The sequence below is a fragment of the Pleurodeles waltl genome, chromosome 6, assembly GCF_031143425.1.
Source record: "Pleurodeles waltl isolate 20211129_DDA chromosome 6, aPleWal1.hap1.20221129, whole genome shotgun sequence".
NCBI lineage: Eukaryota > Metazoa > Chordata > Amphibia > Caudata > Salamandridae > Pleurodeles > Pleurodeles waltl.
The window spans coordinates 1,711,211,183-1,711,238,113 of NC_090445.1; the positions used below are offsets into that span (position 1 = coordinate 1,711,211,183).

General features: G+C 51.4%; 1 protein-coding gene across 1 annotated transcript in view; it reads left to right on the forward strand.

Annotated features, from left to right (window-relative positions):
* Positions 1–4,018: 4,018 nt before the first annotated feature.
* Positions 4,019–26,931, forward strand: part of LOC138301822 (uncharacterized) — a 141,165-nt gene continuing 118,252 nt past the window's right edge. The window contains exon 1 of the mRNA XM_069242320.1: positions 4,019–4,228. Within this exon, the coding sequence (XP_069098421.1) occupies positions 4,150–4,228 (79 nt within the window). The 5' untranslated portion in view covers positions 4,019–4,149. The remainder of the gene's footprint in view (positions 4,229–26,931) is intronic.

Consider the following 26,931-nt stretch of genomic DNA (forward strand, 5'->3'; position numbering starts at 1 on the left):
ACAATATGAGTGTGATCCCCTGCGTCAGTCATGGCCTGTGCACAGATAGCGCCTTGGACAAAACCTGCCCCCCACCTGCCGTCTTCAAGTGTCTGTGTGGGGGAGGGGTAAGGTGATGGGGCAAGAGCCAGGGCAGCTAACAGATGAAACACACCAGATGTGGGCAGGAGTGCCAGGGCCTCCAGGGGCAGCGGTTAACACCCTTTACCTTAGATCCATGCCAGAGGGAGGGCGCTGTACACAGCTCCTGCGCCCCTCGAGGGTCGGCGCCCTTGGGCATGAGCCCACCTCACCACTCCCAGAGGCCGTCCTGTGTGCAGTACTACCTCCTGCCACTAGGCACACCATTGGGCCATGTTTATGAGTCCCATGCACCACTTTTTATGCTGCAAGGATGGCGCAAACAACAAACGCCTATCCATGAGGTCAGGCAAAGCCACTTAGCGTGACTTTTGGTGGCCTCAGGTATGGAGTAAGGAAGGCAGTGCAAGTTGCTGCGTTGCCTTACTCTGCGTTAGGGAGGCGTCCCATGGGCGTTGCGCTGGTGCCTTACTCTGCGTCAGGGAGGCGTTCCACGGGCGTTGCGCTGGTGCCTTACTCTGAATTAGGGAGGTGTTCCACGGGCGTTGCGCTGGTGCCTTACTCTGCGTCAGGGAGGCGTTCCACGGGCGTTGCGCTGGTGCCTTACTCTGCGTCAGGGAGGCGTTCAACGGGCGTTGCGCTGGTGTCTTACTCTGCGTTAGGGAGGCGTTCCACGGGGGTTGCGCTGGTGCCTTACTCTGCGTTAGGGAGGCGTTCCACGGGCATTGCGCTGGTGCCTTACTCTGAATTAGGGAGGTGTTCCACGGGCGTTGCGCTGGTGCCTTACTCTGCGTCAGGGAGGCGTTCCACGGGCGTTGCGCTGGTGCCTTACTCTGCGTCAGGGAGGCGTTCCACGGGCGTTGCACTGGTGTCTTACTCTGCGTCAGGGAGGCGTTCCACGGGCGTTGCGCTGGTGCCTTACTCTGCGTCAGGGAGGCGTTCCACGGGCGTTGCTCTGGTGCCTTACTCTGCGTCAGGGAGGCGTTCCACGGGCGTTGCGCTGGTGCCTTACTCTGCGTCAGGGAGGCGTTCCACGGGCGTTGCGCTGGTGTCTTACTCTGCGTTAGGGAGGCGTTCCACGGGCGTTGCGCTGGTGCCTTACTCTGCGTCAGGGAGGCGTTCCACGGGCGTTGCGCTGGTGTCTTACTCTGCGTCAGGGAGGCGTTCCACGGGTTTTGCGCTGGTGCCTTACTCTGCATTAGGGAGACGTTCCATGGGCGTTGCGCTGGTGCCTTACTCTGCTTTAGGGAGGTGTTCCACGGGCGTTGCGCTGGTGCCTTCTTACTCTGCGTTAGGGAGGTGTTCCACGGGTGTTGCGCTGGTGCCTTACTCTGCGTTAGGGAGGCGTTCCACGGGCGTTGCGCTGGTGCCTTACTCTGCTTTAGGGAGGTGTTCCACGGGCGTTGCGCTGGTGCCTTCTTACTCTGCGTTATGAAGGTGTTCCACGGACGTTGCGCTGGTGCCTTACTCTGTGTTAGGGAGGTGTTCCACGGACGTTGCGCTGGTGCCTTACTCTGCATTAGGGAGGCGTTCCACGGGCGTTGCTCTGGTGCCTTACTCTGCGTTAGGGAGGCGTTCCACGGACGTTGCGCTGGTGCCTTACTCTGCGTTAGGGAGGCGTTCCACGGACGTTGCACTGGTGCCTTTCTCTGCGTTAGGGAGGCGTTCCACGGGCGTTGCGCTGGTGCCTTACTCTGCGTTAGGGAGGCGTTCCACGGGCGTTGCGCTGGTGCCTTACTCTGCGTTAGGGAGGCGTTCCACGGGCGTTGTGCTGGTGCCTTACTCTGCGTCAGGGAGGCGTTCCACGGGCGTTGGCTGGTGCCTTACTCTGCGTCAGGGAGGCGTTCCACGGGCGTTGCGCTGGTGTCTTACTCTGCGTTAGGGAGGCGTTCCACGGGCGTTGCGCTGGTGCCTTACTCTGCGTTAGGGAGGTGTTCCATGGGCGTTGCAGTGGTGTTGCCACGCAACACCCATGGATTTTGACGGTCTCCCAGATTTACTAAACCATGTCAACCTGGGTATGCGCCAAAACTTTACGCCTCCTGAGGTGAGGAGTAACCAGGCGAAATATCTTTATATCTTCAGGTTGTTTCCTCTTTCCAGGTGTGTTGCATTCTGCAACACACAGAAAGAGGAAGACGCCACTATGGATTGTTTTTGTGCAGGAAGGAACCCCCTCCTGCACAAAAAGTATCCTGCCTAGAACGCAGGTACCCCTGTACCACGTTGCAAGGTTGCCTGCGTTGGCGCTAGGCAGCAACTTGTGCTCTGGGGCAGGGGAGAGGACAGGAATGTGCCATTCTGCACACATTCCTGTCCTTTCCCTGTGGCGCAGGGCAGCGGAGCAAGGCCACCGTACTGCGCTGCGCCAAACCCCCATAAATGAGGGCCCTGGAGTACAGATGTACAGCTGAGAGGGAGGGAGGACTCCCGGCTCAGCATCAGATGCACAGTCTGTGCACAGAGATGGGCAGTGAGGGGGAGGGGCAGGGCTCCCGGCTCAGCATCAGACGCACAGTCTGTGCACAGATGTCCAGTAGAGAGGCAGTGCTCCCGGCTCAGCCTCAGACGCACAGTCTGTGCACAGATGTCCAGTAGGGGGGGGCAGTGCTCCCCGCTCAGACGCACAGTCTGTGCACAGATGTACAGTAGGGAGGGAGGGAGTGCTCCCGGCTCAGCCTCCGACGCACAGACTATGCACAGATGTACATTGGGGAGCGAGGGAGTGCTCCCAACTCAGCCTCACAGTCTGTGCACAGATGTACAGTGGGAGGGAGGGAGTGCTCCCAACTCAGCCTCACAGTCTGTGCACAGAAAGGGGCAGTAGGGAGGGGCAGGGCTCCCAGCTCTGCCTCAGAAGCACAGTCTGGGCACAGAGATGGGCAGTGACGGGGGGGGGGGGGGGATGTACAGGTCTCCCAGCTCTGCCTCACATGAACAGTCTGTGCACATCTCGGCAGTGCTGCCAGCTCAGACACACAGTCTGCCCGTGCACAGATGACGCGTCACGGATGGAGGCTGTGATTGGCTGAGGCCTGGGCTGGAGGCAGCAGGTACAGTGGGGCATATCAGGATCAGAACTAGTTGGGGAAGCAGAGGATCTAGAGACCGGATCAGCCCCGGGACCCTGGGGCAGTAAGGACACAGCCTGGCACTACTGCAGACGGGCGCTAATGCATTAGTACTGACCGGGCGCTAATGCACCAGGACAAACCGGACAGAGCGGGCACTAATGCACCAGGGCTGACCGGGCTTTAATGCACCAGGACTGACCGGACAGAGCGGGCGCTAACGCACCAGGACTGGACGCTAATGCACGAGAACTGACCGGACGCTAATGAACCAGGACTGACCGGGCACTAATGCACCAGGACATACCGGACAGAGCGGGCACTAATGCACCAGGACTGACTGGGCGCTAATGCACCAGGGCTGACCGGGCACTAATCCACCAGGATTGACCGGGCACTAATCCACCAGGACTGACCGGGCGCTAATGAACCAGGACTGACCGGGCGCTAAAGCACCAGGACTGACCGTGCACTAATACACCAGGACTAACCGGGCACTAATGCACCAGGACAGAGCGGGCACTAATGCACCAGGACAGAGCGGGCACAAATGCACCAGGACAGAGCGGGCACTAATGCACCAGGACAGAGCGGGCACTAATGCACCAGGACAGAGCGGGCACAAATGCACCAGGACTGACTGGGCGCTAATGCACCAGGACTGACCGGGCGCTAATCCACCAGGACTGACCGGGCGCTAATGAACCAGGACTGACCGGGCACTAAAGCACCAGGACTGACCGGGCACTAATACACCAGGACTAACCGGGCACTAATGCACCAGGACAGAGCGGGCACAAATGCACCAGGACTTTGCGGGCGCTAATGCACCAGGACTGGCCAGGCTGAGCATTAGAGGACCTGTTCGTACGGAGCGCCAGTAATCTACTGGGAGTGACCGGGCTGAGCACCAGGGAGCCGGATCAGGCAGGACTACCCGGGCAGAGCACCAGGAGGAACAGGGCACTATCGGACCAGGAAGGCCTGAGCCCGCACCATGGCGAGGGTGACCGGAGCCGAAGGCTGCCCCGGGCTGGCACTGCTTGTGCTCCTCGCACTGCCCCTGGCACACACAGGTAAGGCCTCGGCACCCCTCCCAGCCCCATGCCCGGAGAAGCGTTATGTGATGCCACCCAGAGTTCAGTAGGGCCGGGGCAGAGGCAGACGTGTCAGGGTTGGGGAAAAGGCAGCCACAACTCATGTAGCCCCTCTGAAGGCTGAAGAGCTGGCGCCAAATACCTGCGCCGTGTGTCTATCTGTGCCTTAGAAGGCTGGCGGGGCTGGGGCGGAGTCAGCCACCTGTGTGACCCCTGGCTCTGAAGCGGCAGGGATAGCTGTATCACTTAGTCACGGACATGCCCCCAAAGGCCACAGCCAGGCCACTCAGGGTCTCTGAAGGCTGGGAGGGCTGGAGCGGAGTCAGCCACCTGTGTGACGTCTGTCTCTGAAGCGGCAGGGATAGCTGTATCACGTAGTCACGGACATACCCCCAAAGGTCACATATCAGCTGGTAACAGCCAGGCCACTCGGTCTCTGAAGGCTGGGAGGGCTGGGGCGGATTCAGTCACCTCTGTGACCCCTGGCTCTGAAGGCCGGGAGGCCTAGCTGTCTATCAGACACGGACATGCCTCCAAAGACTGCATCTCAGCTGGTAACAGCCAGGCACTCCGGGTCTCCGAAGGCTGGGAGGGCTGGAACGAAGTCAGTCACCTTTGTGACGTCTGTCTCTGAAGGCCGGGAGGTCTAGCTGTCTATCAGACACGGGCATGTTCCCAAAGGTTTCATCACAGATGGTAACAGCCAGGCCACTCAGGGTCTCTGAAGGCTGGGAGGGCTGGAGCGGAGTCAGTCACCTGTGTGACGTCTGTCTCTGAAGGCCGGGAGGTCTAGCTGTCTATCAGACACGGACATGCTCCCAAAGGTATCATCACAGATGGTAACAGCTAGACGCTCAGGGTCTCTGAAGGTTGGTAGGGCTGGAGCGGAGTCAGTCACCTGTGTGACTTCTGTCTCTGAAGGCCGGGCAGGCCTAGCTGTCTATCAGACACGGGCATGTTCCCAAAGGTTTCATCACAGATGGTAACAGCCAGGCCACTCAGGGTCTCTGAAGGTTGGTAGGGCTGGAGCGGAGTCAGTCACCTGTGTGACGTCTGTCTCTGAAGGCCGGCCAGGCCTAGCTGTCTATCAGACACGGGCATGTTCCCAAAGGTTTCATCACAGATGGTAACAGCCAGGCCACTCGGGGTCTCTGAAGACTGGGAGGGCTGAGAGGACCCGACATTTGTATCTTTTGCCTCTGAAGGCTGGCAGGCCTGGCTGTGGCAGTGACTCATGGGCTCTGCGTACCCCTAAAGGCTGCATCTCAGCTGGTAACAGGCCCCCAAGGGCCTCTGAAGGCTGGTAGGACTGGGGTGAAGCCAGGCACGCTCTGGCCTGGTATGCGCCCTGATTTCCTGTTAGACCAGTCTGAGCTTGAGGGGAATACCAGACCTCGGGGTTCCCCCTCCAGGGCTCACTCTTCCGGTTCCCTTTATTTCCGCCCCACCCTCCTTGAGCAGCAAACACAACCCTGATCCACGGCTGGGAGCACCACCAGCAACCCCACAGAGTGTCAACTTTCACCTCAGTATTGCATTCAAGCCATTTAATACAGGGCACAGCTTTTATTTCAACCCACCCTTGCCCGGTCTGTACTCATATCTGACAGGTTTATGATTGGGGGCCGAGGGGGACCGAGCCGCCGGCCGGCGGGGTGCCCCTCACCAGCCAGAGAGAAACAAAACTTTTAGGTCTCCCCTACTCTGCGCATGCGCTGTGCGGGGAGATGTAATGTTTACAATTCTGTGGGCTTTCAACCCGCCCCCGCTTACCATTGGCTGTTCTGCTTGCCACTCTCATTTGCAGTCTTTTGATTGCTTAGGTCCTGTGGACTTCCCTTCCTTTCTTGCGTAAGCTCCTCCCTGACGCATGGGCCAAGTATAGGCATTCTTCCTGGTCTTTGTTCTACTCACCAGCTTTTTCTTTTAACATTGTAAGTATTTCAGTACTGTTCCCTGATGCGCAAAGCGTCTTCCTACTTTTAACACAGGCGCACTGCGTCACATTTATGGTACTTTCACCCTCCCAGCTGTCTCTATGAAAGCTTTAGTTACCTACACCCATAATTATAATAGTGTACGCTACTTTGCTCCACTCTACCCTAAGCCACTTCACCTTGTGGCACCTTACAATATACCACTCTACGCCACTCCCCTGTACTCCACTCTAACTCACTCGACTCTAAATCATTCCACTCCATGCCACTATTCGCCACTCCCCTCTACTCCACTCTAACTCATTCCACTCCATGCCACTATTCGCCACTCCCCTGTACTCCACTCTGAGTCACTCCACTCTAAGTCATTCCACTCCATGCCACTCTACGCCACTCCCCTGTACTCCACTCTAAGTCATTCCACTCCATGCGACTCCCCTGTACTCCAATCTAATTCATTCCACTCCATGCCACTCTACGCCACTCCCCTGTACTCCACTCTGTCACTCCACTCCATGCCACTCTACGCCACTCCCCTGTACTCCACTCTAAGTCATTCCACTCCATGCCACTCTATGCCACTCCCCTGTACTCCACTCTAAGTCATTCCACTCCATGCCACTCTACGCCACTCCCCTGTACTCCACTCTAAGTCACTCCACTCTAAGTCATTCCACTCCATGCCACTCTATGCCACTCCCCTGTACTCCACTCTAAGTCACACCACTCTAAGTCATTCCACTCCATGCCACTCTATGCCACTCCCCTGTACTCCACTCTAACTCACTCGACTCTAAATCATTCCACTCCATGCCACTATTCGCCACTCCCCTGTACTCCACTCTAAGTCATTCCACTCCATGCCACTATTCGCCACTCCCCTGTACTCCACTCTAAGTCATTCCACTCCATGCCACTATTCGCCACTCCCCTGTACTCCACTCTAAGTCACTCCACTCTAAGTCATTCCACTCCATGCCACTCTACGCCACTCCCCTGTACTCCACTCTAAGTCATTCCACTCCATGCCACTCCCCTGTACTCCAATCTAATTCATTCCACTCCATGCCACTCTACGCCACTCCCCTGTACTCCACTCTAAGTCACTCCACTCCATGCCACTCTACGCCACTCCCCTGTACTCCACTCTAAGTCATTCCACTCCATGCCACTCTACGCCACTCCCCTGTACTCTACTCTAAGTCACTCCACTCCATGCCACTCTATGCCACTCCCCTGTACTCCACTCTAAGTCACTCGACTCTAAGTCATTCCACTCCATGCCACTATTCGCCACTCCCCTGTACTCCACTCTAAGTCACTCCACTCTAAGTCATTCCACTCCATGCCACTCTGCGCCACTCCCCTGTACTCCACTCTAAGTCACTCCACTCCATGCCACTCTACGCCACTCCCCTGTACTCCACTCTTAGTCACTCGACTCTAAGTCATTCCACTCCATGCCACTCTATGCCACTCCCCTGTACTCCACTCGAAGTCACTCGACTCTAAGTCATGCCACTCCATGCCACTATTCGCCACTCCCCTGTACTTCACTCTAAGTCACTCCACTCTAAGTCATTCCACTTCATGCCACTCTACGCCACTCCCCTGTACTCCACTCTAAGTCACTCCACGCCACTCTACGCCACTCCCCTGTACTTCACTCTAAGTCACTCCACTCTAAGTCATTCCACTCCATGCCACTCTACGCCACTCCCCTGTACTCCACTCTAAGTCATTCCACTCCATGCCACTCTATGCCACTCCCCTGGACTCCACTCTAAGTCACTCCACTCTAAGTCATTCCACTCCATGCCACTCTACGCCACTCCCCTGTACTCCACTCTAAGTCATTCCACTCCATGCCACTCTATGCCACTCCCCTGTACTCCACTCTAAGTCATTCCACTCCACGCCACTATTCGCCACTCCCCTGTACTCCACTCTAAGTCACTCCACTCTAAGTCATTCCACTCCATGCCACTCTATGCCACTCCCCTGTACTCCACTCTAACTCACTCGACTCTAAATCATTCCACTCCATGCCACTATTCGCCACTCCCCTCTACTCCACTCTAACTCATTCCACTCCATGCCACTATTCGCCACTCCCCTGTACTCCACTCTGAGTCACTCCACTCTAAGTCATTCCACTCCATGCCACTCTACGCCACTCCCCTGTACTCCACTCTAAGTCATTCCACTCCATGCGACTCCCCTGTACTCCAATCTAATTCATTCCACTCCATGCCACTCTACGCCACTCCCCTGTACTCCACTCTGTCACTCCACTCCATGCCACTCTACGCCACTCCCCTGTACTCCACTCTAAGTCATTCCACTCCATGCCACTCTATGCCACTCCCCTGTACTCCACTCTAAGTCATTCCACTCCATGCCACTCTACGCCACTCCCCTGTACTCCACTCTAAGTCACTCCACTCTAAGTCATTCCACTCCATGCCACTCTATGCCACTCCCCTGTACTCCACTCTAAGTCACACCACTCTAAGTCATTCCACTCCATGCCACTCTATGCCACTCCCCTGTACTCCACTCTAACTCACTCGACTCTAAATCATTCCACTCCATGCCACTATTCGCCACTCCCCTGTACTCCACTCTAAGTCATTCCACTCCATGCCACTATTCGCCACTCCCCTGTACTCCACTCTAAGTCATTCCACTCCATACCACTATTCGCCACTCCCCTGTACTCCACTCTAAGTCACTCCACTCTAAGTCATTCCACTCCATGCCACTCTACGCCACTCCCCTGTACTCCACTCTAAGTCATTCCACTCCATGCCACTCCCCTGTACTCCAATCTAATTCATTCCACTCCATGCCACTCTACGCCACTCCCCTGTACTCCACTCTAAGTCACTCCACTCCATGCCACTCTACGCCACTCCCCTGTACTCCACTCTAAGTCATTCCACTCCATGCCACTCTACGCCACTCCCCTGTACTCTACTCTAAGTCACTCCACTCCATGCCACTCTACGCCACTCCCCTGTACTCCACTCTAAGTCACTCGACTCTAAGTCATTCCACTCCATGCCACTATTCGCCACTCCCCTGTACTCCACTCTAAGTCACTCCACTCTAAGTCATTCCACTCCATGCCACTCTGCGCCACTCCCCTGTACTCCACTCTAAGTCACTCCACTCCATGCCACTCTACGCCACTCCCCTGTACTCCACTCTTAGTCACTCGACTCTAAGTCATTCCACTCCATGCCACTCTATGCCACTCCCCTGTACTCCACTCGAAGTCACTCGACTCTAAGTCATGCCACTCCATGCCACTATTCGCCACTCCCCTGTACTTCACTCTAAGTCACTCCACTCTAAGTCATTCCACTTCATGCCACTCTACGCCACTCCCCTGTACTCCACTCTAAGTCACTCCACTCCATGCCACTCTACGCCACTCCCCTGTACTTCACTCTAAGTCACTCCACTCTAAGTCATTCCACTCCATGCCACTCTACGCCACTCCCCTGTACTCCACTCTAAGTCATTCCACTCCATGCCACTCTATGCCACTCCCCTGGACTCCACTCTAAGTCACTCCACTCTAAGTCATTCCACTCCATGCCACTCTACGCCACTCCCCTGTACTCCACTCTAAGTCATTCCACTCCATGCCACTCTATGCCACTCCCCTGTACTCCACTCTAAGTCATTCCACTCCACGCCACTATTCGCCACTCCCCTGTACTCCACTCTAAGTCACTCCACTCTAAGTCATTCCACTCCATGCCACTCTATGCCACTCCCCTGTACTCCACTCTAAGTCACATCACTCTGTCATTCCACTCCATGCCACTCTATGCCACTCCACTCTGTCACTTCACTCTACACCACTGTACTCTACGCCACTCCATTCTATTCTACGCCACTCCACTCTATGCCACTGCACTCTCTCACTCCACTCTACGCCACTCTACTCTACGCCACTCCATATTACTCTGCGCCATTCCACCCTATGCCACTCCAGTCTACTCTACGCCATTCCAATCTACTCTACGACACTCCACTCTGTCACTCCACTCTATGCCACTCTAGTCTACCCTACTCCATTCTACTCTGCGCCACTCCACCCTATGCCACTCCACTCTACTCTTCTGTACATCACTATACTGTACGCCATTCCACACAATCCCACTGTATGGCACCCTACACCACTCCACTCTGTGCCACTGTACTCTACGCCACTCTACTGTACACCAACCTACTCCATGTCACTCCACTCTACGCCACTCTACTCTACACCATGTACTCTGTGTCACTCTACACCACCTCACTGTGCTCTATACCAATCTACTCTACAACACTCCACTCTGTGCTACTATACTCTACACCACTCTACTGTACACCACTCTACTCCATGTCACTCCACTCTATGCCACTCCACTCAACTCCACTCTACTCTACACCACTCTAATCTGTACCACTGTGTGACACTCCTCTCCACTCTCCACTACTCTACTCTATGCCACTCCACTCTACGCCACTCTACTAAATGTCACTCCACTCTATGCCACTCTACTCTACCCCACTCCATATTACTCTGCGCCACTCCATTCTACTCTACACTACTCCACTCTATACCACTTCACTCTACTCTATGCCACCCTGTTCTACTCTACACCACTCCACTCTATGCAACTCCACTCTGTCTCTCCACTCTATGCCACTCTACTCTACCCCACTCCATATTACTCTGCGCCACTCCATTCTACTCTACACCACTCCACTCTATACCACTCCACTCTGTCACTTTACTCTACACCACTCTACTCTACGCCACTCCACTCTATACCACTCCACTCTGTCACTTCACTCTACACCACTCTACTCTACACCACTCCATACCACTCTACACCACTCCCCTCTATGCCACTCCACTGTATACCACTCCACTCTGTCACTCCACTCTACACCACTCTACTGTACCCCCCTCCACTCTACTCTACACCACTCCATTCTACTCTACGCCACTCCATTCTACAGTACGCCACTCCACTCTGTCACTCCACTCTACTCCACTCTACTCTACCCCACTCCATATTACTCTGCACCACTCCACCCTATGTCACTTCACTCTACTGTACGCCACTCCATTCTACTTGATGCCACTCCACTCTGTCACTCCATCCTATGCCACTCCACTCTACTCTTCTGTACATCACTCTACTGTACACCATTCCACACAAACCCACTGTATGGCACCCTACACCACTCCACTCTGTGCCACTGTACTCTACGCCACTCTGCTGTACACCACTCTACTACATGTCACTCCACTCTACTCCACTCCACTCTACTATACACCACTGTAACCTGTACCTCTGTATGCCACTTCTTTCCACTTTACGCTACTCTACGCCACTCCACTCCACTCCACTCTGCACCACTCCAATCTGTACCACTGTATGCCACTCCTCTCCACTCTACACTACTCTAATCTATCCCACTCTACTCCACTCTACACCATCTACTCTGTGTCACTCTACACCACCTCACTGTACTCTATGCCAATTTACTCTATGCCACTCTACTTTACATCACTCCACATCACTCTACTCCACTCTACTCTATGTCACTCTACATCACCTCACTCTATTCTATACCAATCTACTCTACAACACTCCACTCTATACCACTCAACCACCACTATGCCACCCTACGTTATTCTACACTCTGCACCACTCCACTCTACACCACTTTACTCTACAACAATCTACTCAATGCCAATCCATTCTAATACACTGTACTCCATGCCACTCCACTCAGGGCCACTCCACACTATGCCACTCTACTCTGTCACTGTACTCTATGCCACTGTACTCTACACCACTATACTCAGGGCCCCTCCACACCACTGTACACTACCACAATCTACTCAATGCTACTCCACTCTACGCCACTGTACTCTATTCCACCCTACTCTGTCACTGTACTCTATGACACTCTACTCTACGCCACTCCACTCAGAGCCGCTCCACTCTACACCACTGTACACTTCAACAATCTACTCAATGCCACTCCACTCTACAACACTGTACTCTACGCCACTCTACTCTGGGCCACTCCACTCCACTCTACGCTGCTCTACTCTGTGTCACTCTACACTACCTCACTCTGCGCTACACCAATCTACTCTACGCCACAAGCCACTGTACTCTACAACAACCTACTCAATGCCACTGTACTCTACACCACTGTACTCTGTCACTCCACTGCACTCTGCGCCACTGTACTGTGCAGTACTACATTCTATGCCACTCCACTCTACTCTATGCCACTCAACTGCACTCTACGTCACTCCACTCTATGCCACCGCACCCTACGCCACTCTACTCTATCCCACTCAACTCCACTCTACGTCATTCCTTGTAACTCTATGCCATGCTACTCTACTCCGCAACACTCTACTCTATGCCACTCAACTGCACTCTACGTCACTCCACTCTATGCCACCGCACCCTACGCCACTCTACTCTATCCCACTCAACTCCACTCTACGTCATTCCTTGTAACTCTATGCCATGCCACTCTACTCCGCAACACTCTACTCTATGCCACTCCACTCTACATCACTCCACTCCACGCCATTTTACTCTATACCACTCTAGTCTATGCCACTCAACTTTACTTTTCACCACTCCAAGCCACTCCACTATACAAACCTCTATGCCACTCCACTCTACTGTCCTTTACCCACTTTTCCTTATGCCATGCCACTAACTTTTAGCCAGACTGAACAGCAGGTACACTGGTGTACAACATGGCTAAAAGACATTGGCAAAGCCAATAGCTCTCACATAGGTGACACCTATTGGCTTTGCCAATGCTTGTTGTTGTGTTTTTTTTTTGCTGGCTCTAGAGGGGGAATTTGACGGCGAAAGATCCCAATACGAAGGTTCATTGTGTAACTCTGTGCACTTCAGGGAGGTTTTTGCTCACAAATCACAATCACGATTAAGGAGACTGTTTCCAGTTGCGGGAGACCCAGCCGGGATCCTGTTGCCCCCTGAGATGATAGTGGCTAAGAGCGCAGGTGGGGGACGAGGGAAGGGGCAGTAGTTAGAGGTGCATTTCCAAAGTTTATACATTTGACAAATAATCAAGATAAAAGTCTCACATCTCAAAGAGGCACTTCTGAAACATTCCAATACCCTTATGATGTGTCAGGGACCCTCACTGTCCGCGGGGGGGGGTGTCACTTCTCGCTGGCCTCCTATGGAAATGTAGTGCAATTCATCACTACTTGAGAGTCCTTCTCTCTGGGTCAGTGGGCAGAGGCTGCTGGGCAGTATCCATGGGACCTGTTGCTGACCACTCAGTCTCAGAGTCACAGGGAGCAGGGATGTCCAAGTGAACAATAAATGTATTCTTGCTCTGAGGGTCATGACCTCAGACACTACAGGACCCGGCACTTACACACAATAAACTCAGGGGCATATATCTGCAAGCCTCGTGGCACAGGGAAGCTCAGCAGGTGACCTTGCTGCGTTGCCTACGCCACAGGGAAAGGGCAGAATGAGGTAAGGTGCATTTCTGTCCTCTCCCCCTAAGCTGGCGCCCTTTTGGCTGCCAGGTGTCCACGCAGGCACCCTTGCTCAGTGGTACAAGGGTGCCTCCAGTGAATGCAGGATTGTTTCTGTGCAGGGAGGGACACCTTCCTGCACAAAAACAATCAATGGAGGTGTTTTCCTCTTTCTGTGTGTGCTGCAGAAATGTAAATATGCCCCTCAGTGTCCAGTCACAGGCCAGCCACCACCCGTGTGCAATCTGCTCATTTACACAGAAATCAGAAGTGCAAATATTGAGCAGACAGCTGCAGAACTACACTTTCTTCTGTTGTTTTGCCAGGAAAACTCTGGCATAACTGAGTGGGTAAAAAAATGATTGGATAAAAGGCAAAATATGATAATCAGAGCAGAAAACACCTACCCACATATTATGCCTCCGTCACAGGGTGGAACCAGGAATAGGCGGCTGGGGCTACCCCTGTCAATATCAGATCCTGTGGTACTCGTGTTTACCAGATGCAGTAATCACACACATTACGTTGCAGATCAGCCGAGCTACCCCACAATTTGATCAGATCTCACAGGCTCAGACAGCAGAACTGATTATACCATTGAGGCTAAGCCAGCAGACACGCCCCTTTGGTTACCTTAGTTTTATTGGCTGAGGGCCCAGACACCAGTCATGATTATAAATCTTCCCCAAGCTGGTGACAGAGATGATGAAGTGGTTTCATGTGTCATGAAATAGCAAACAGCAACAAGTGCCCTCCATCGTTAAGAAAATAACATCAGCAGCGTCAGTCTCCGGAGCTCTCTCCTTTCTGGTAGATGAAAAAGTCCTTCCTACAGATAGTTAAGGAAGGTCTTGAATGCCTCTTACTGCATTAATATCATGTTCTTGGGTTTTTCAAACACACTTGTTGACAGACTGCAGATCCAGCCAGTTGTCAGACCGCTTGACATTTCTGTAAGAAATTGGAGTTTTAGTTGAGGGGAGTGTGAACCCACCAAAAATAATGATCACAGTTCTAGCCAGGGAGAAATGCAAAAGACAATAAATAAACCTGCACTTAACTCTTTGGTAGTTTTGCAAAAAAGCAGGCAGGCTTAACTTATAGGCAGTGTGTCAAGTATTCATTCAGCACTAAAGCAGTAAATGCAAAACAAGAAAAATCCACAAACAAATTAGAAAAATAGAGCACAATGTAATAAACAAAATGACACCAAATTCACAAAAATCCAATAAGAAGAACAGAAGTAACGATTTTTTTAAAGGTTTAAGTAAAAACAGCGCCAAGAAGCAAAAAGTGCAAATAATACTCAAAGGTCATGGTGGAAGAGGACCTAGGCTCAATTTGACAATGACCACAAGGGAGCTAAGGTCAGATACGCCAACCAGGTTTGTCCTGGTCAAAGATTTTACTTTCTACGTTTAGTCCTTAAGTCGCAATCCACCACAGGAGTACACTTCTAAAGCCCCCCCCAGGACCTCAGGGGAGGCACTTAGAGGCTACGCCTGGGCAAACAATTAATTACATCAGTTATCAGAGTAATTTCAGTACATTTATAAAATTGCCTAAAATGACTCCTATTTGTCTTGTTAGGAATATTTTGGCAACAAATCCTACAGCAGGAGCACAGGAACTACAAACCTACTGAGCGCAAGCAGCTGCTGCTGGTATTGGTGTTCTCTTGCATGCAGCGCTATTTTCTTAGCGCAAAATGTATCCTCTCCTCCATTTTGGATGCAAGGGTGCTTTTTGTGCTAAAAAAAATAGTCCTACCTTCTAGTTTATGTTCCTTTCAGAAATCTGATTAATCTCCATAATTTTACTGTAATTTCCCTAATTATGCTTCAGCAAACTACACTAGTTACGCCCACATCTATTAGAGACTTTCAGGGCAGCAGGTAGAGATCACATCTGAGTCTAGCCAGGGCTAGTTGCCACTGATCAGCTGGGCAGTGGCAGAAAAAGCCTTCTTGTAGTTTGTTGCATCTCTGTAGCATTAACAGGGGGTCAGCCTTATGACCTTTGGAGTCCACGTCTTTGTCCTGGGCACAAGGGGAGAAGCAGATCCAGTCTTCTGGGCTCTTCTCAGGTCTCAGACTGACGGGCAGTCCTCCTTCTGTTCTTCTCAGGACCAGAGATGTTTCTGAAGTGGGTGCCTGGAGGTTCCATGTCTATGCCTATCATGACCTAGAGAGTGGAAATGACCCCTGCAGACACCCTAACCAATGGGGTTAAGCTTCCAAAGGCTAATCCCACCCACTGTGGACATTTTCAAGATGGCAGAAGTCTTTGGCCACATTAAACCTGCGCTCTACGGTTTAAAGCTGTGTATGTGGGAAGTTTACTATGGTACTGCCAGTGTCCTCCTACATCGAACAACAAAATCCAGTTGGAGGCAGTCCTTGTATACACAAGAAATTCAGAGACATCAGAGACATCAGGCCAGTACAACAAAAGCTGCCTTTTTAACAGCCAAACAGTGAAAATACAAGAGCTGTTTTGGTATCCTGTCCTAGCCCTTTGAAGCGCGCCAAAGTGTTATATGTAAAACTCCAACAGACCTGGCACTGTAATGTCAAAAAGCATTCCACTATGATTGGAGCCTGACTGGCTAGCTGGATACAAGAGGGGGCAGGCCTAGGTGTTAACTGCATCTGCCTATGACAGGAGAGGACTTTTTTGAAGTTAATCACATCATAGGCACAGTACCCAGGCCAGCCTGGCAAAGGAAGGGAACCCCCCTGCCCCTCCACGCTTAAGGCCCTTTTTCCATTGTCTGCCAGCAAAACACCACCAGGGGTCAGGTGACACTGGACACTAACAGAAAAGCCTTTCAGGCTTAGGCAGGAAAACAGCAACGTTCTAATATAAAACCTGACTTTGCCACTAAATTGGATTGTAAAGTATTATTAAAAATGAGTCTTTGAAATATTTCTCTAGCTGTCCCCAAACTGAATGTAGCCCTTGCTAAATGTACCAGGGTAAACCAGTGTTACTCTTTGAGAAGCCAGCCTTGCCACAGTGAAAAACAACTTTGGAGATTTATTTTACTGTCAGAACATCTAAAACGTTAAATATACATGTCCTACTTTGTATATACCATGCACCATGCCATATGGGCTTTTAAAGCCTATCTTTGTGGTGACTTATAAGCAGTGACAAGCATTTGCAAATCAATGGGTCTCACGTTTGCTCGAGTTAGAGCTATTAGCAGTGTAAATTCCTAACTGACTTTTCTTGCCACATAAAATGAAAATGAAAAGTAAAACAGTTGACATAAGCAAGTCAATTGAAAGCACCACGGCCACCATGAGCGCGAAGGGGAGACACAAAAGGATAAAGATGTTCACTCGCAGTCAGACGTATTGGCAAACTTGCAATTATCCATGTAACAGCGTCGATGGCCAAGGCGGTAACAAAACTGCCCCAAGGAGGGACAAACATAAAGCATTTACCAATGAGAACAAAGGATTTTTGAAAGACAAGCTCATGAATGAGTGATAGTGATGGGTATGCGGTGGGCTTGGCTAAAAGCCCAGCGATAGATTACAACACATCAGAGCACTCGCACGCTCGACTTAAAAAGGAGGGCTTAGGTGTGGCATAAAGTTTATTTTACCAGGTCGAAATGGCAGTTTTAGGCTAGACACTTAGGCTGCAATGGCAGGTCTAGGACACATTTTACGGGGCTACTTTAATGGGTGGCACAATCCGTGCTGTAACCCACTGGTAGCATTTAATTAACAGCCAATAGGTAGCTGTAGTACCATATACTAGTGACTTATAAGTAAATGAAAGTCATATTTGCCAACTCTCTGATTCAGGCGGGAGGCTACAATTTCAGGGCTAATCTCCCATCATCTGATTCCTGCATGCAGCAACCCGATGGCTGAGTCACGGTCTGCGGGTGAACAGGCAGGTTGAACGTGGAAATGATCTCTGTCCCAGTAGTTGTCAACGCCATATATCCTGAGCACGCACTAAACCTATTGGTTTAAATGTGGCTTGGGCAGGCCCAGAGTCACGGACTCTGGAAAGGAATTAATTTACATGTCCACGCTCTGAGTAAAAGTATTCCTCAGAGTGCTCCAACCAACATGGACTGGTCTCGTCTGACTCGGACTACGCATTGTCAGTAACATGCTCCTGCAGGCCCATGCACAACATTTTTGTCACGCTCTCTCTGCCCGCCATAGCGCTAACTCTGTGGTTCTGATTCTGACATCCGATCTCGCAGCATCACACTTGCAACTCTGGTCCCGCTGCTGTGCCAAGAGGGATGCAGGTTCGACTCAATGGCTGCCTCGACTCTTAAGCATCCTGTGGACCCCAACTATAAGCCACTGGGAGAAAGAAATGTGTGTCAAACAGTTTCGAATTTTGTTTTTGCTCGAGTTTTGTAAAAAAAACTGTGGATGCCTGTCACACATGCTCTAACCTCCTCCTCCGATAACTAAGGACAAAGCATTGAGTCCTGATAGTGCAGTTTCACACGGTGCAATTCAGCCACTAGTGTTTCACGTGGTGCGATTTAGCCACTAGTAATATTGACTTGAAACATCAAAGTTTAATGTTTTGTCCTTCATTTTTGGAGGGGGAGATTAGAGCGTGTGTGACAGGCCCCAAGGTTTTATTTTTGGAAGTTTTACATAGCACAAACAAAACCAGAGGCCCATGTTTACAAGAAAATGATGCAGCATGGCGCCACAAGCCAGCTTGCCGCACTGCTCTACGCCATTAGGAAAGCACAGGATGCGTTGTATTTACAGCAATATGACACATCCCTGTACTTTCCTGTGCGCTGGCGCACAGTGGGCTGCCGACCACCAACGCAGGCCACCTTGTGCCATAGTGCAATGGTGCCTGCGTTGCAGGGATGATTGTTTATGTGCAAGAAGGGACACCTTCGTGCACATAAACAATCATTAATAGCGTTTTCCTCCTTTTATGTGCTGCAGAGTGCAGTACACATAGAAAGAGTAAACAAGCATTTACAATGCAACGGGTCTCGCGTTTTCTCGTGTTAGAGCTAATAGCGTTGTAAACTCCTAACCGGACTTTTCACTCATAATGTAACCTATTGGCAAAAGCGCAATTATGTACGTAACCAGAAAAAGTGCAATTAACTGTGTAACAGGGTCGATATTATGCAAAGTGCTCGACTGCCAAGCGAGATCGCGCAGCGAAAATAGAGAAAAAGTAGTCCACGAACCAGACGGAAAACACCGGAAAAGGCATGACATATGGTGCCTTCCACTAATGAAATCAAGCAGATTCTAAAAAGCAAGCCCACGAACCAATGAAAGACACTGATGTGACGTGTGTAAAGAGTATGCGGAGAGCCATTCGGGCTCTCCCTGTTTGTATAACGTGCTCTGCATGTCCGGGAGGGGCGCAGAGCAAGGGTATAAATAAAGGACGAACTGCGGTGACACAGTTCCACATGTGTTAGCAGCCAAGCAAGGTCTCTGTGTGTTCATTGACACTGCGTGTGCGCCGAAGCTACATTGGCGACGAGCGGGAAACGAACATACCACGCTTGTGATGCGGTATATCCAACAGTAATAGTGAGGGGAAGTCATTCTCCACCCTCGGTGAAGCCGTACCTGCGCGGATGAGGGTGCGGTGTTGAATGCTGTGAAGGCGGAGGCGCTGTGTAGGTGATTGGGGCGGTCGCTGATCCTGGCTCGAGAGAGAGCCCGACCGTTTTGTGTCCTGCCCGGGAGCTGTGCGGCTCGAGGTGCAGCCTGGCTTCCTGCCCTGGGACGCTGGAGACGGTGAGCCACGCCCCTGCCCCGAAAGGAAACAGCACGCAGAGTGAAGCGCTTCGTCGAGCGCTCCGCCCATGAGCGTCCTGTTGCCACGGGAGAGCAACAGTGAATGCCGAGTGCGCTCACGAGGCCGAGGAATCTCCCCTGCAGAGGCTCGGAGTGGGCGTGTCTTTGCATCAGATAACGGAGGCTGGTGCAAGCGGTAAGCTTGAAGCTGAGCTGGCAGGCAGAGACCTGAGCTCTAAAGAAAGAAAAATAAGTATAAATGAGTAGAGAGGTGTTGGACACTGACCACAAGGGGCATTTCAGAAGGAAAAAGAACACAAAGCACAAAAAAAAGAAGAAAAATAAAATAAAAGAGGGTGGAGTTCAAAGGAAAGAAAATAAGGATAAAACGCTAGCCTCTGCAAATCAGTGGAGCGTGAGTGTGCAAATATGAGTGCTCCGCCCCAAGATAATGCCAATCCACCACCACCACCACCAGGAAATCCCCAGCTCCCGGCACAGTTAAACAACAGTGTTCACTCTTCAGTTACATCATTTCCACCGTTTAGCCAACTGATTGACCCGGCCACTGCTGCACCCAGGTGGCGTTTGTGGATAAATCGCCTACAAAACTACTTTTGTGCTACAAGGGAAACGGATGGGGAAGTACGAAGGTCTGTAATGCTGTTGATGGGTGGGGAAGAACTACAAGAGCTTTTTGACTCCCTTCCTGATACAGGGGACAAGTCTGATTTTGACGCAGCAGTAACTGCTTTAAATAGACACTTTGATCCTCAGCTTAATTCTGATTACGAACGTTTCAAACTGAGACAGGCGCAACAAACAGAAGTCGAGTCGATGGACATGTTTTACGCCAGGTTGAGAAAGCTGGTGAGTTCGTGCACAGGACTCAACCAACAAGAAGAGATCCGAGCGCAGATCATTCAAGGCTGCAGGTCCAATGCCTTAAGAAAGATCATTCTTCGACAGCAGGGTATGTCCCTTGACGATATTCTGATCCTTGCAAGGTCGCATGAACTGTCTGCTGTACGGGCAGACGCGATGACGGCTGTGAGAGGTCAGTCATTGGCCGCAGCGTCATCGACCCGTACTGTTCAAGTGAAGGAGGAGCAGGTAGACGCTGTCCAGACACGCCAGGTGGCGCCGCGCAAGCTGAACCCTGCCAGATCCAGCGAGAGGGCCTGTGGAAGCTGTGGCTATGAACACCGAGCAAATATGGGGTGCCCAGCAAAAGGGCAGTCGTGCAACCGATGCGGTAAAGCTAATCATTTCGCAAAAGTGTGCCGATCCAGACAGAATAAGCCAGGAGATCAGAAGGGAAAGGATGCTAACATCAGAGCTGTATCCAAAAATACTGAGGAGACAAGGGATCACGTGACGTCAAGTGGCCCTGTTTTTGAGGAAGATGAGGAAGAGGAAATTTTTGTAATTTCTTTCACGGGAGGGAGGCAACAAAAAAGGAGACCGCCTCCCATGAGCGATGTACATGTCAATGGCATGTTGGTATCAGTACTCATCGACACAGGGGCGTCTGTCAATGTTATGGATGAAACACTCTTCCAGCAATTGACTCCTACCCCATCACTTACCCCTACGGCCACCAAGATATACAACTATGGAGGACGAGACCCCCTTCCTCTTAAAGGAACGGTGGAAGTGTCCGTGAACAGTGGGGACAGATCAACAGAAGCAAAGTTCTATGTGGTGGCTGGAAATCGCGGCACTCTGCTAGGATGTCACACAGCAGAAGAGTTAGAATTGGTGTTCTTTGCACGTCAAGTGCATGATACTCAGGTGGAACACCTTCTCGATGAGTTCCCACAACTCTTTGAGGGGCTGGGATGCCTAAAAGGGAAGCACATCAAATTGCATATCGACAACAGTGTGGCTCCTGTGGCGCTAAGGCATCGTCGGGTGCCGTTTCATTTGCGCCCGGGCGTTGAAAGAGAGTTGCAACTGCTTGAAGATCAAGGAGTCATTGAGAAGGTAGATGGGCCTACGCCCTGGGTGTCACCGTTGGTGATTGCACCGAAACCTAAACAACCTGGAGCTATTCGCCTATGTGTCGACATGGGGCTGCCAAATAAAGCCATCCGAAGGGAGAGACATATCACGCCCACAATGGATGACATCATTGGGGATCTGAATGGCGCACAGTGGTTTTCAAAACTGGATCTGAACGCCGGGTATCATCAACTGGAACTAGATCCTGCAAGTAGGAACATCACCACTTTCTCAACGCATGTAGGGTTGAGAAGGTACAAGAGACTAAGGGGCATATTTATACTCCGTTTGCGCCGAATTTGCGTCGTTTTTTTCGACGCAAATTCGACGCAAAACTAACGCCATATTTATACTTTGGCGTTAGGCGCGTCTAGCGCCAAAGTCTTAGGATTTAGCGTTATTTTTTGGCGTGAACCCCTTCCTTGCGTTAATGAGATGCAAGGTAGGCGTTCCCGTCTTAAAAAATGACTCCGATGCATATGCGTCGTATTTATACTCCCGGGCAAAAATCACGCCCGGGAGTGGGCGGGTCAAAAAAACCTGCATTTGCGCCTCTTTTTAACGCCTGGGTCAGGGCAGGCATTAAGGGACCTGTGGGCTCAGAATGAGCCCACAGGTGCCCTCCCCTGCCCCCAGGGACCCCCCCTGCCACCCTTGCCCACCCCAGGAGGACACCCAAGGATGGAGGGACCCACCCCAGGGACATTGAGGTAAGTTCAGGTAAGTATATATATATTATTTTTAGATTTTTTTTTTTGTGGCATAGGGGGGCCTAATTAGTGCCCCCCTACATGCCACTATGCCCAATGACCATGCCCAGGGGACAGAAGTCCCCTGGGCATGGCCATTGGGCAAGGGGGCATGACTCCTGTCTTTACTAAGACAGGAGTCATGTAAATGGTGCCTGGGCGTCGTAAAAAAATGGCGCAAATCGGGTTGAGGCGATTTTTTTGCCTCAACCTGACTTGCCCCATTTTAAGACGCCCTAAAGCCATTTTCCCCTACGCCGGCGCTGCCTGGTGTACGTGTTTTTTTTTCGCGCACACCAGGCAGCACCGGTCTGCTAGCGCCGGCTAACGCCATTCAATAAATACGGCGCCCGCATGGTGCTTCAGAATGGCGTTAGACGGCGCTAAATTTTTTGACGCTAAACTGCGTTAGCGCAGTTTAGCGTCAAAAAGTATAAATACGGGCCGAAGTTTTGGAGTGTCTTCGGCCGCCGAGGTGTTTCAGAATGTAATCAGAGAGACTTTGTCTGGATTGCCCAGAGTAATCAATTTGAGTGATGACATTTTGATACACTCCAGGACGAGAGAGGAACATCACCGTCACTTGAGAGCGACATTGCAGAGACTAGCCGAAGCAGGGTTGACACTGCACAAAAAGAAGTGTGCCTTTTATCAAACTTCTGTAGATTTTTTCGGATACATTTTTTCAAAAGATGGTCTGCAGGTTGACCCACGAAAAGCTGAAGCAATCCGACAAGCCCCTATTCCGCAAAAATCCAACGGAAGTATGCAGCTTCCTGGGGATGGCCACGTATTGTGGTAGGTTCATACCACAGCTTGCCACCATGTCTGAACCCCTTCGACAGCTCACGAAAGGGCAACACCGTTGGGACTGGACTCCAGACGCACAAAAGGCGTTCGTAGACATTAAGGCCGCGTTACTGGATAGGTCTACAATGACGTATTTTAACCCTAGCAGGCGAACTGAAGTGGTGGTGGATGCGAGCCCTGTTGGGCTTGGGGCCGTTCTACTTCAAGAACAGAGACATCAAGAATGGATCCCTGTTGCATATGCCAGCCGGGCTTGGTCGGCGGTGGAAACAAGATATGCGCAAATTGAGCGCGAGGCTCTAGCTATTGGATGGGCATGCAGCCACTTTCATTTGTATCTGTATGGGCATGAGTTTCAAATAGTAATGGATCATAAGCCTTTAGTTTCGTTGTTTGCGGGTAACACATGCCTTGCACCTCTGAGAATTGAACGATGGACTGTTCTACTTCAACCTGATAGGTTTACAGTCATATATCGACCTGGGGCGAACAATCCTGCAGACTATTTATCTCGCCACCCTTCTCCGAAGGTACTTGATGCTCGTCAAGAGCAGGATGAAGAGAGCACCGAGGTTTTTGTCAGCATGGTCATGCAGTCAGCATGTCCTAAGGCTCTTCTCGTAACTGACATTGTAAGTGCTACCCAGGATGATGTGATGCTGAGTCATGTTAAAGAGGTATTGAACCACAAGAAATGGAAATATTTTTTGGAAAAGACAAACGTGTCCTGCCCAGGTCAGAAGCTGGCAATGAAAAGTATTTGGAAGGTGCGTGATGAACTATCTACTGATGATGCTGGGCTGATTCTGAGGGGGAGGAGAATTGTACTTCCTCAGTGTCTCTGGTCTCGAGTGATTGAGTTGGCTCATCAAGGGCATCAAGGTGCTGCTAAAACCAAAGCGAGGTTACGTGCCAAAGTATGGTTCCCTGGAATGGATAGTCAAGTGGATGAAATGGTAGGGAAGTGTCACTCCTGTATCATCACATCGGTGGAACCTCCAAGTTGTCCAGTGGTGACTGAGCCTGCTACTTTGAAACCATGGGCCAAGGTGAGCATGGACTTTGGGAGTTTTCCAGATGGAAGGTTGACCGCTGTTTTGATCGATTCCTACACAAAATTCCCTGTGGTTGAGGTTATAGCGTCCACTGCGTTTGAAAATGTACGGCCAGTTCTGCAGAAGGTGTTTGCGTTGTTCGGCCTGCCCGACGAAATTAGAACGGACAATGGTCCTCCATTTCAGGGGCAAGAGTTTCGATCGTACCTGGATGGGTTGGCGATTCATCATCGTAAGATAATGCCCTACTGGCCTCAGGCAAATGGGGATGTTGAGAGGTTTATGCGAACTTTAAATAGGGCCCTCAGGATTGGAGTTGAGCAAAGAGAAGACAGTGAACAGTGTTTGTATCAGTTTTTGAGCACTTATCGTCAAACACCCCATAGCACCACTGTGTGTGCCCCCTCCGCTCTAATGTTCAAGGTGTCTACATGTGACTGTATTCCATCAGGTCCGAGGTGGAAACCTCCTGTGCTGGATGTTAAGGCCACTCAAAGACGATGGGAAATCACGAATCAGAAGGCCAGTGTCAAACGAAGAGCCAAGTATCGTGGTTTTCGTGAAGGTGACCGTGTGGTGGTGAGATGTCGACGAGGTGGAGGAAAGTTCAGGACACCGTTCGAACCTGAGGTGTGAGAGGTTATTGGTGTAAAAGGGTCGATGATAACTGCGGCTAGAGGAAGACAGAGAGTGACACGAAATGTGTCACATTTTCGGAGAGCTGGCATGAGAGCGTCGGCTGAAGAAGAAGAAGAAATGGATGACATAATATGTAGTCCATCAAGGACGTCTGAAGAGACTGAGAGTGTTTCCGGACCAGTGCTAACTGAGCAAACTAGCCTGGTTTTTCTCCTGAGCACAGAGGTGTGCGCACTAGAAGTGCGAGGTATGACTTACGCCCCAATCCCGTACCAAGTAGTCAGCTGAAAGATTTTGTCTGTCAAGCAGGCTGTTCGTGAGCTGTGTTTCGTTATCATCTTCCAGCAATGGGACACTGTTTAAGACCGATACTGATAGCTCGAGAAGGTGTCCGGATGTCTAAAGGGGACAGTATTTGTGGAGATAGAGACGTAGGTTGTTCCGGAATTTCAGCAGTTTGGTTTATTTGTTATTTCTATTATCGTCTTTCACTCATTCCCTGTGTGGGGTCCGTGGGTTATTGTTGAATCGTTTCTTTGAATTTATTTGTTAATCCCTATCCATGTGGAGTAAAACATGGGGGGGATGTAAAGAGTATGCGGAGAGCCATTCGGGCTCTCCCTGTTTGTATAACGTGCTCTGCGTGTCCGGGAGGGGCGCAGAGCACGGGTATAAATAAAGGACGAACTGCGGTGACGCAGTTCCACGTGTGTTAGCAGCAAGGTCTCCGTGTGTTCATTGACACTGTGTGTGCGCCGAAGCTACAACGTGGACTGGGATCCGACCCTTTTTAATTCCTAAAGTGTCTCGCTAGCAAAACGCATGCGACGCAAGCTCGACCCTAAAAACGAGGAGTAGTAAAGGTATTTCTGCTCGCTGTTCGTATCACAAGCTTCAGGTGAGTAGACCAGTGGTGTACCTTCCCTCGGTGCAGCAGGTGCAGTGACACCAGGGCCCAGAAGCTTGAGGGACCCACGGAAATCAGATTATTGTCTTTTGTTTCAGTACAGCAGCAGCTGGAGGGCCTATGTCCTGCCTTGCACTGAGGCCCGTGACACACTGGCTACGTCACTGGAGCAGGCATCAATGTTTGATTGTCTGAGCGCTGGCTTTAAAGAGGGCGATCTCAGTGTCCCCCTGACAGGGCGGAATGTCAGTGTCCCACACTCACTGTGAGAACTGAGTATGTATTTCTTACTTGGGTGTTTCCGTGCGCCGGTGCCGGTTGGTGGGGATTTCAGTGCCTCTCTTTGTTAGCAGTAGTATTAATACTCACTCCTTACTCCGTTGGAGAGTAGATCGCCGCCTCCTTTCCTCTGATGGGAGGGATTGACATGTTTCATCTTACCTGGCCGTTAGTGGGCTGTTTTCATGCCACTGGGAAAGGTTCACTTTGAAAGAAACATCGGCTATTTACAACACCTAGAAACGACTCGAAGCGCTATAGACAAGGCAGGCGGTGTTATTAAGATCTCCTGATGACTGCGCCATTTCTTCCGCTATGTCGGCTCAGTCTACTGTCTCCCTCTTGAATGACTAGTGTTGGGAGTTTTTTCCAAGTGGCTGGCACAGACCATGGGGTACCTGAGACCACGGGTTCCTGGGCCCGAGCTGAGGCGGCCTTAGCATGGCAGTGCCCCCGGTGTGTGCGGGATTGATGCCGCTCGGCAGACTTGTCCCCGGCGCACTCTCTGCGGAGGTCCGCTCCGGCCGCTGGATCTCCAGCGCTGCATCCCGGCCTTTGATGACACAGATGAGGGATGGAGAAAAGAACAGACCCGGGAGTCAGGGTACTCACCCAAAGCTGGAAGTACCCGCTATGACAGTGCCCTCTTGCTGCCCACACTTCCCTGCTGCATCTTTGCGCCTCAGTCTGCCAATGAAATGCCTCCTGGCGGTACCGGGTGTGGGTGGAGACCCGAGCAGGATGGGCTGGGTCACTTGTTCAAAGCCGGGAGGAGCCAGAGTGAGGGTTAGCTGCACTGATCTTTTACAAGTGACCATCTTGTTAGGGGCGCGCAGCGAAGCGCTCCGTCTCCTGCGGTAATCTCTCTTTGGGCTTCTAACCACGCCCATGTCACGGCAGTCACTTTCATTGGTTCGTGGGCTTGCCTTTTAAAATCCGCTTGCTTTCATTCCTGAAAGGCATG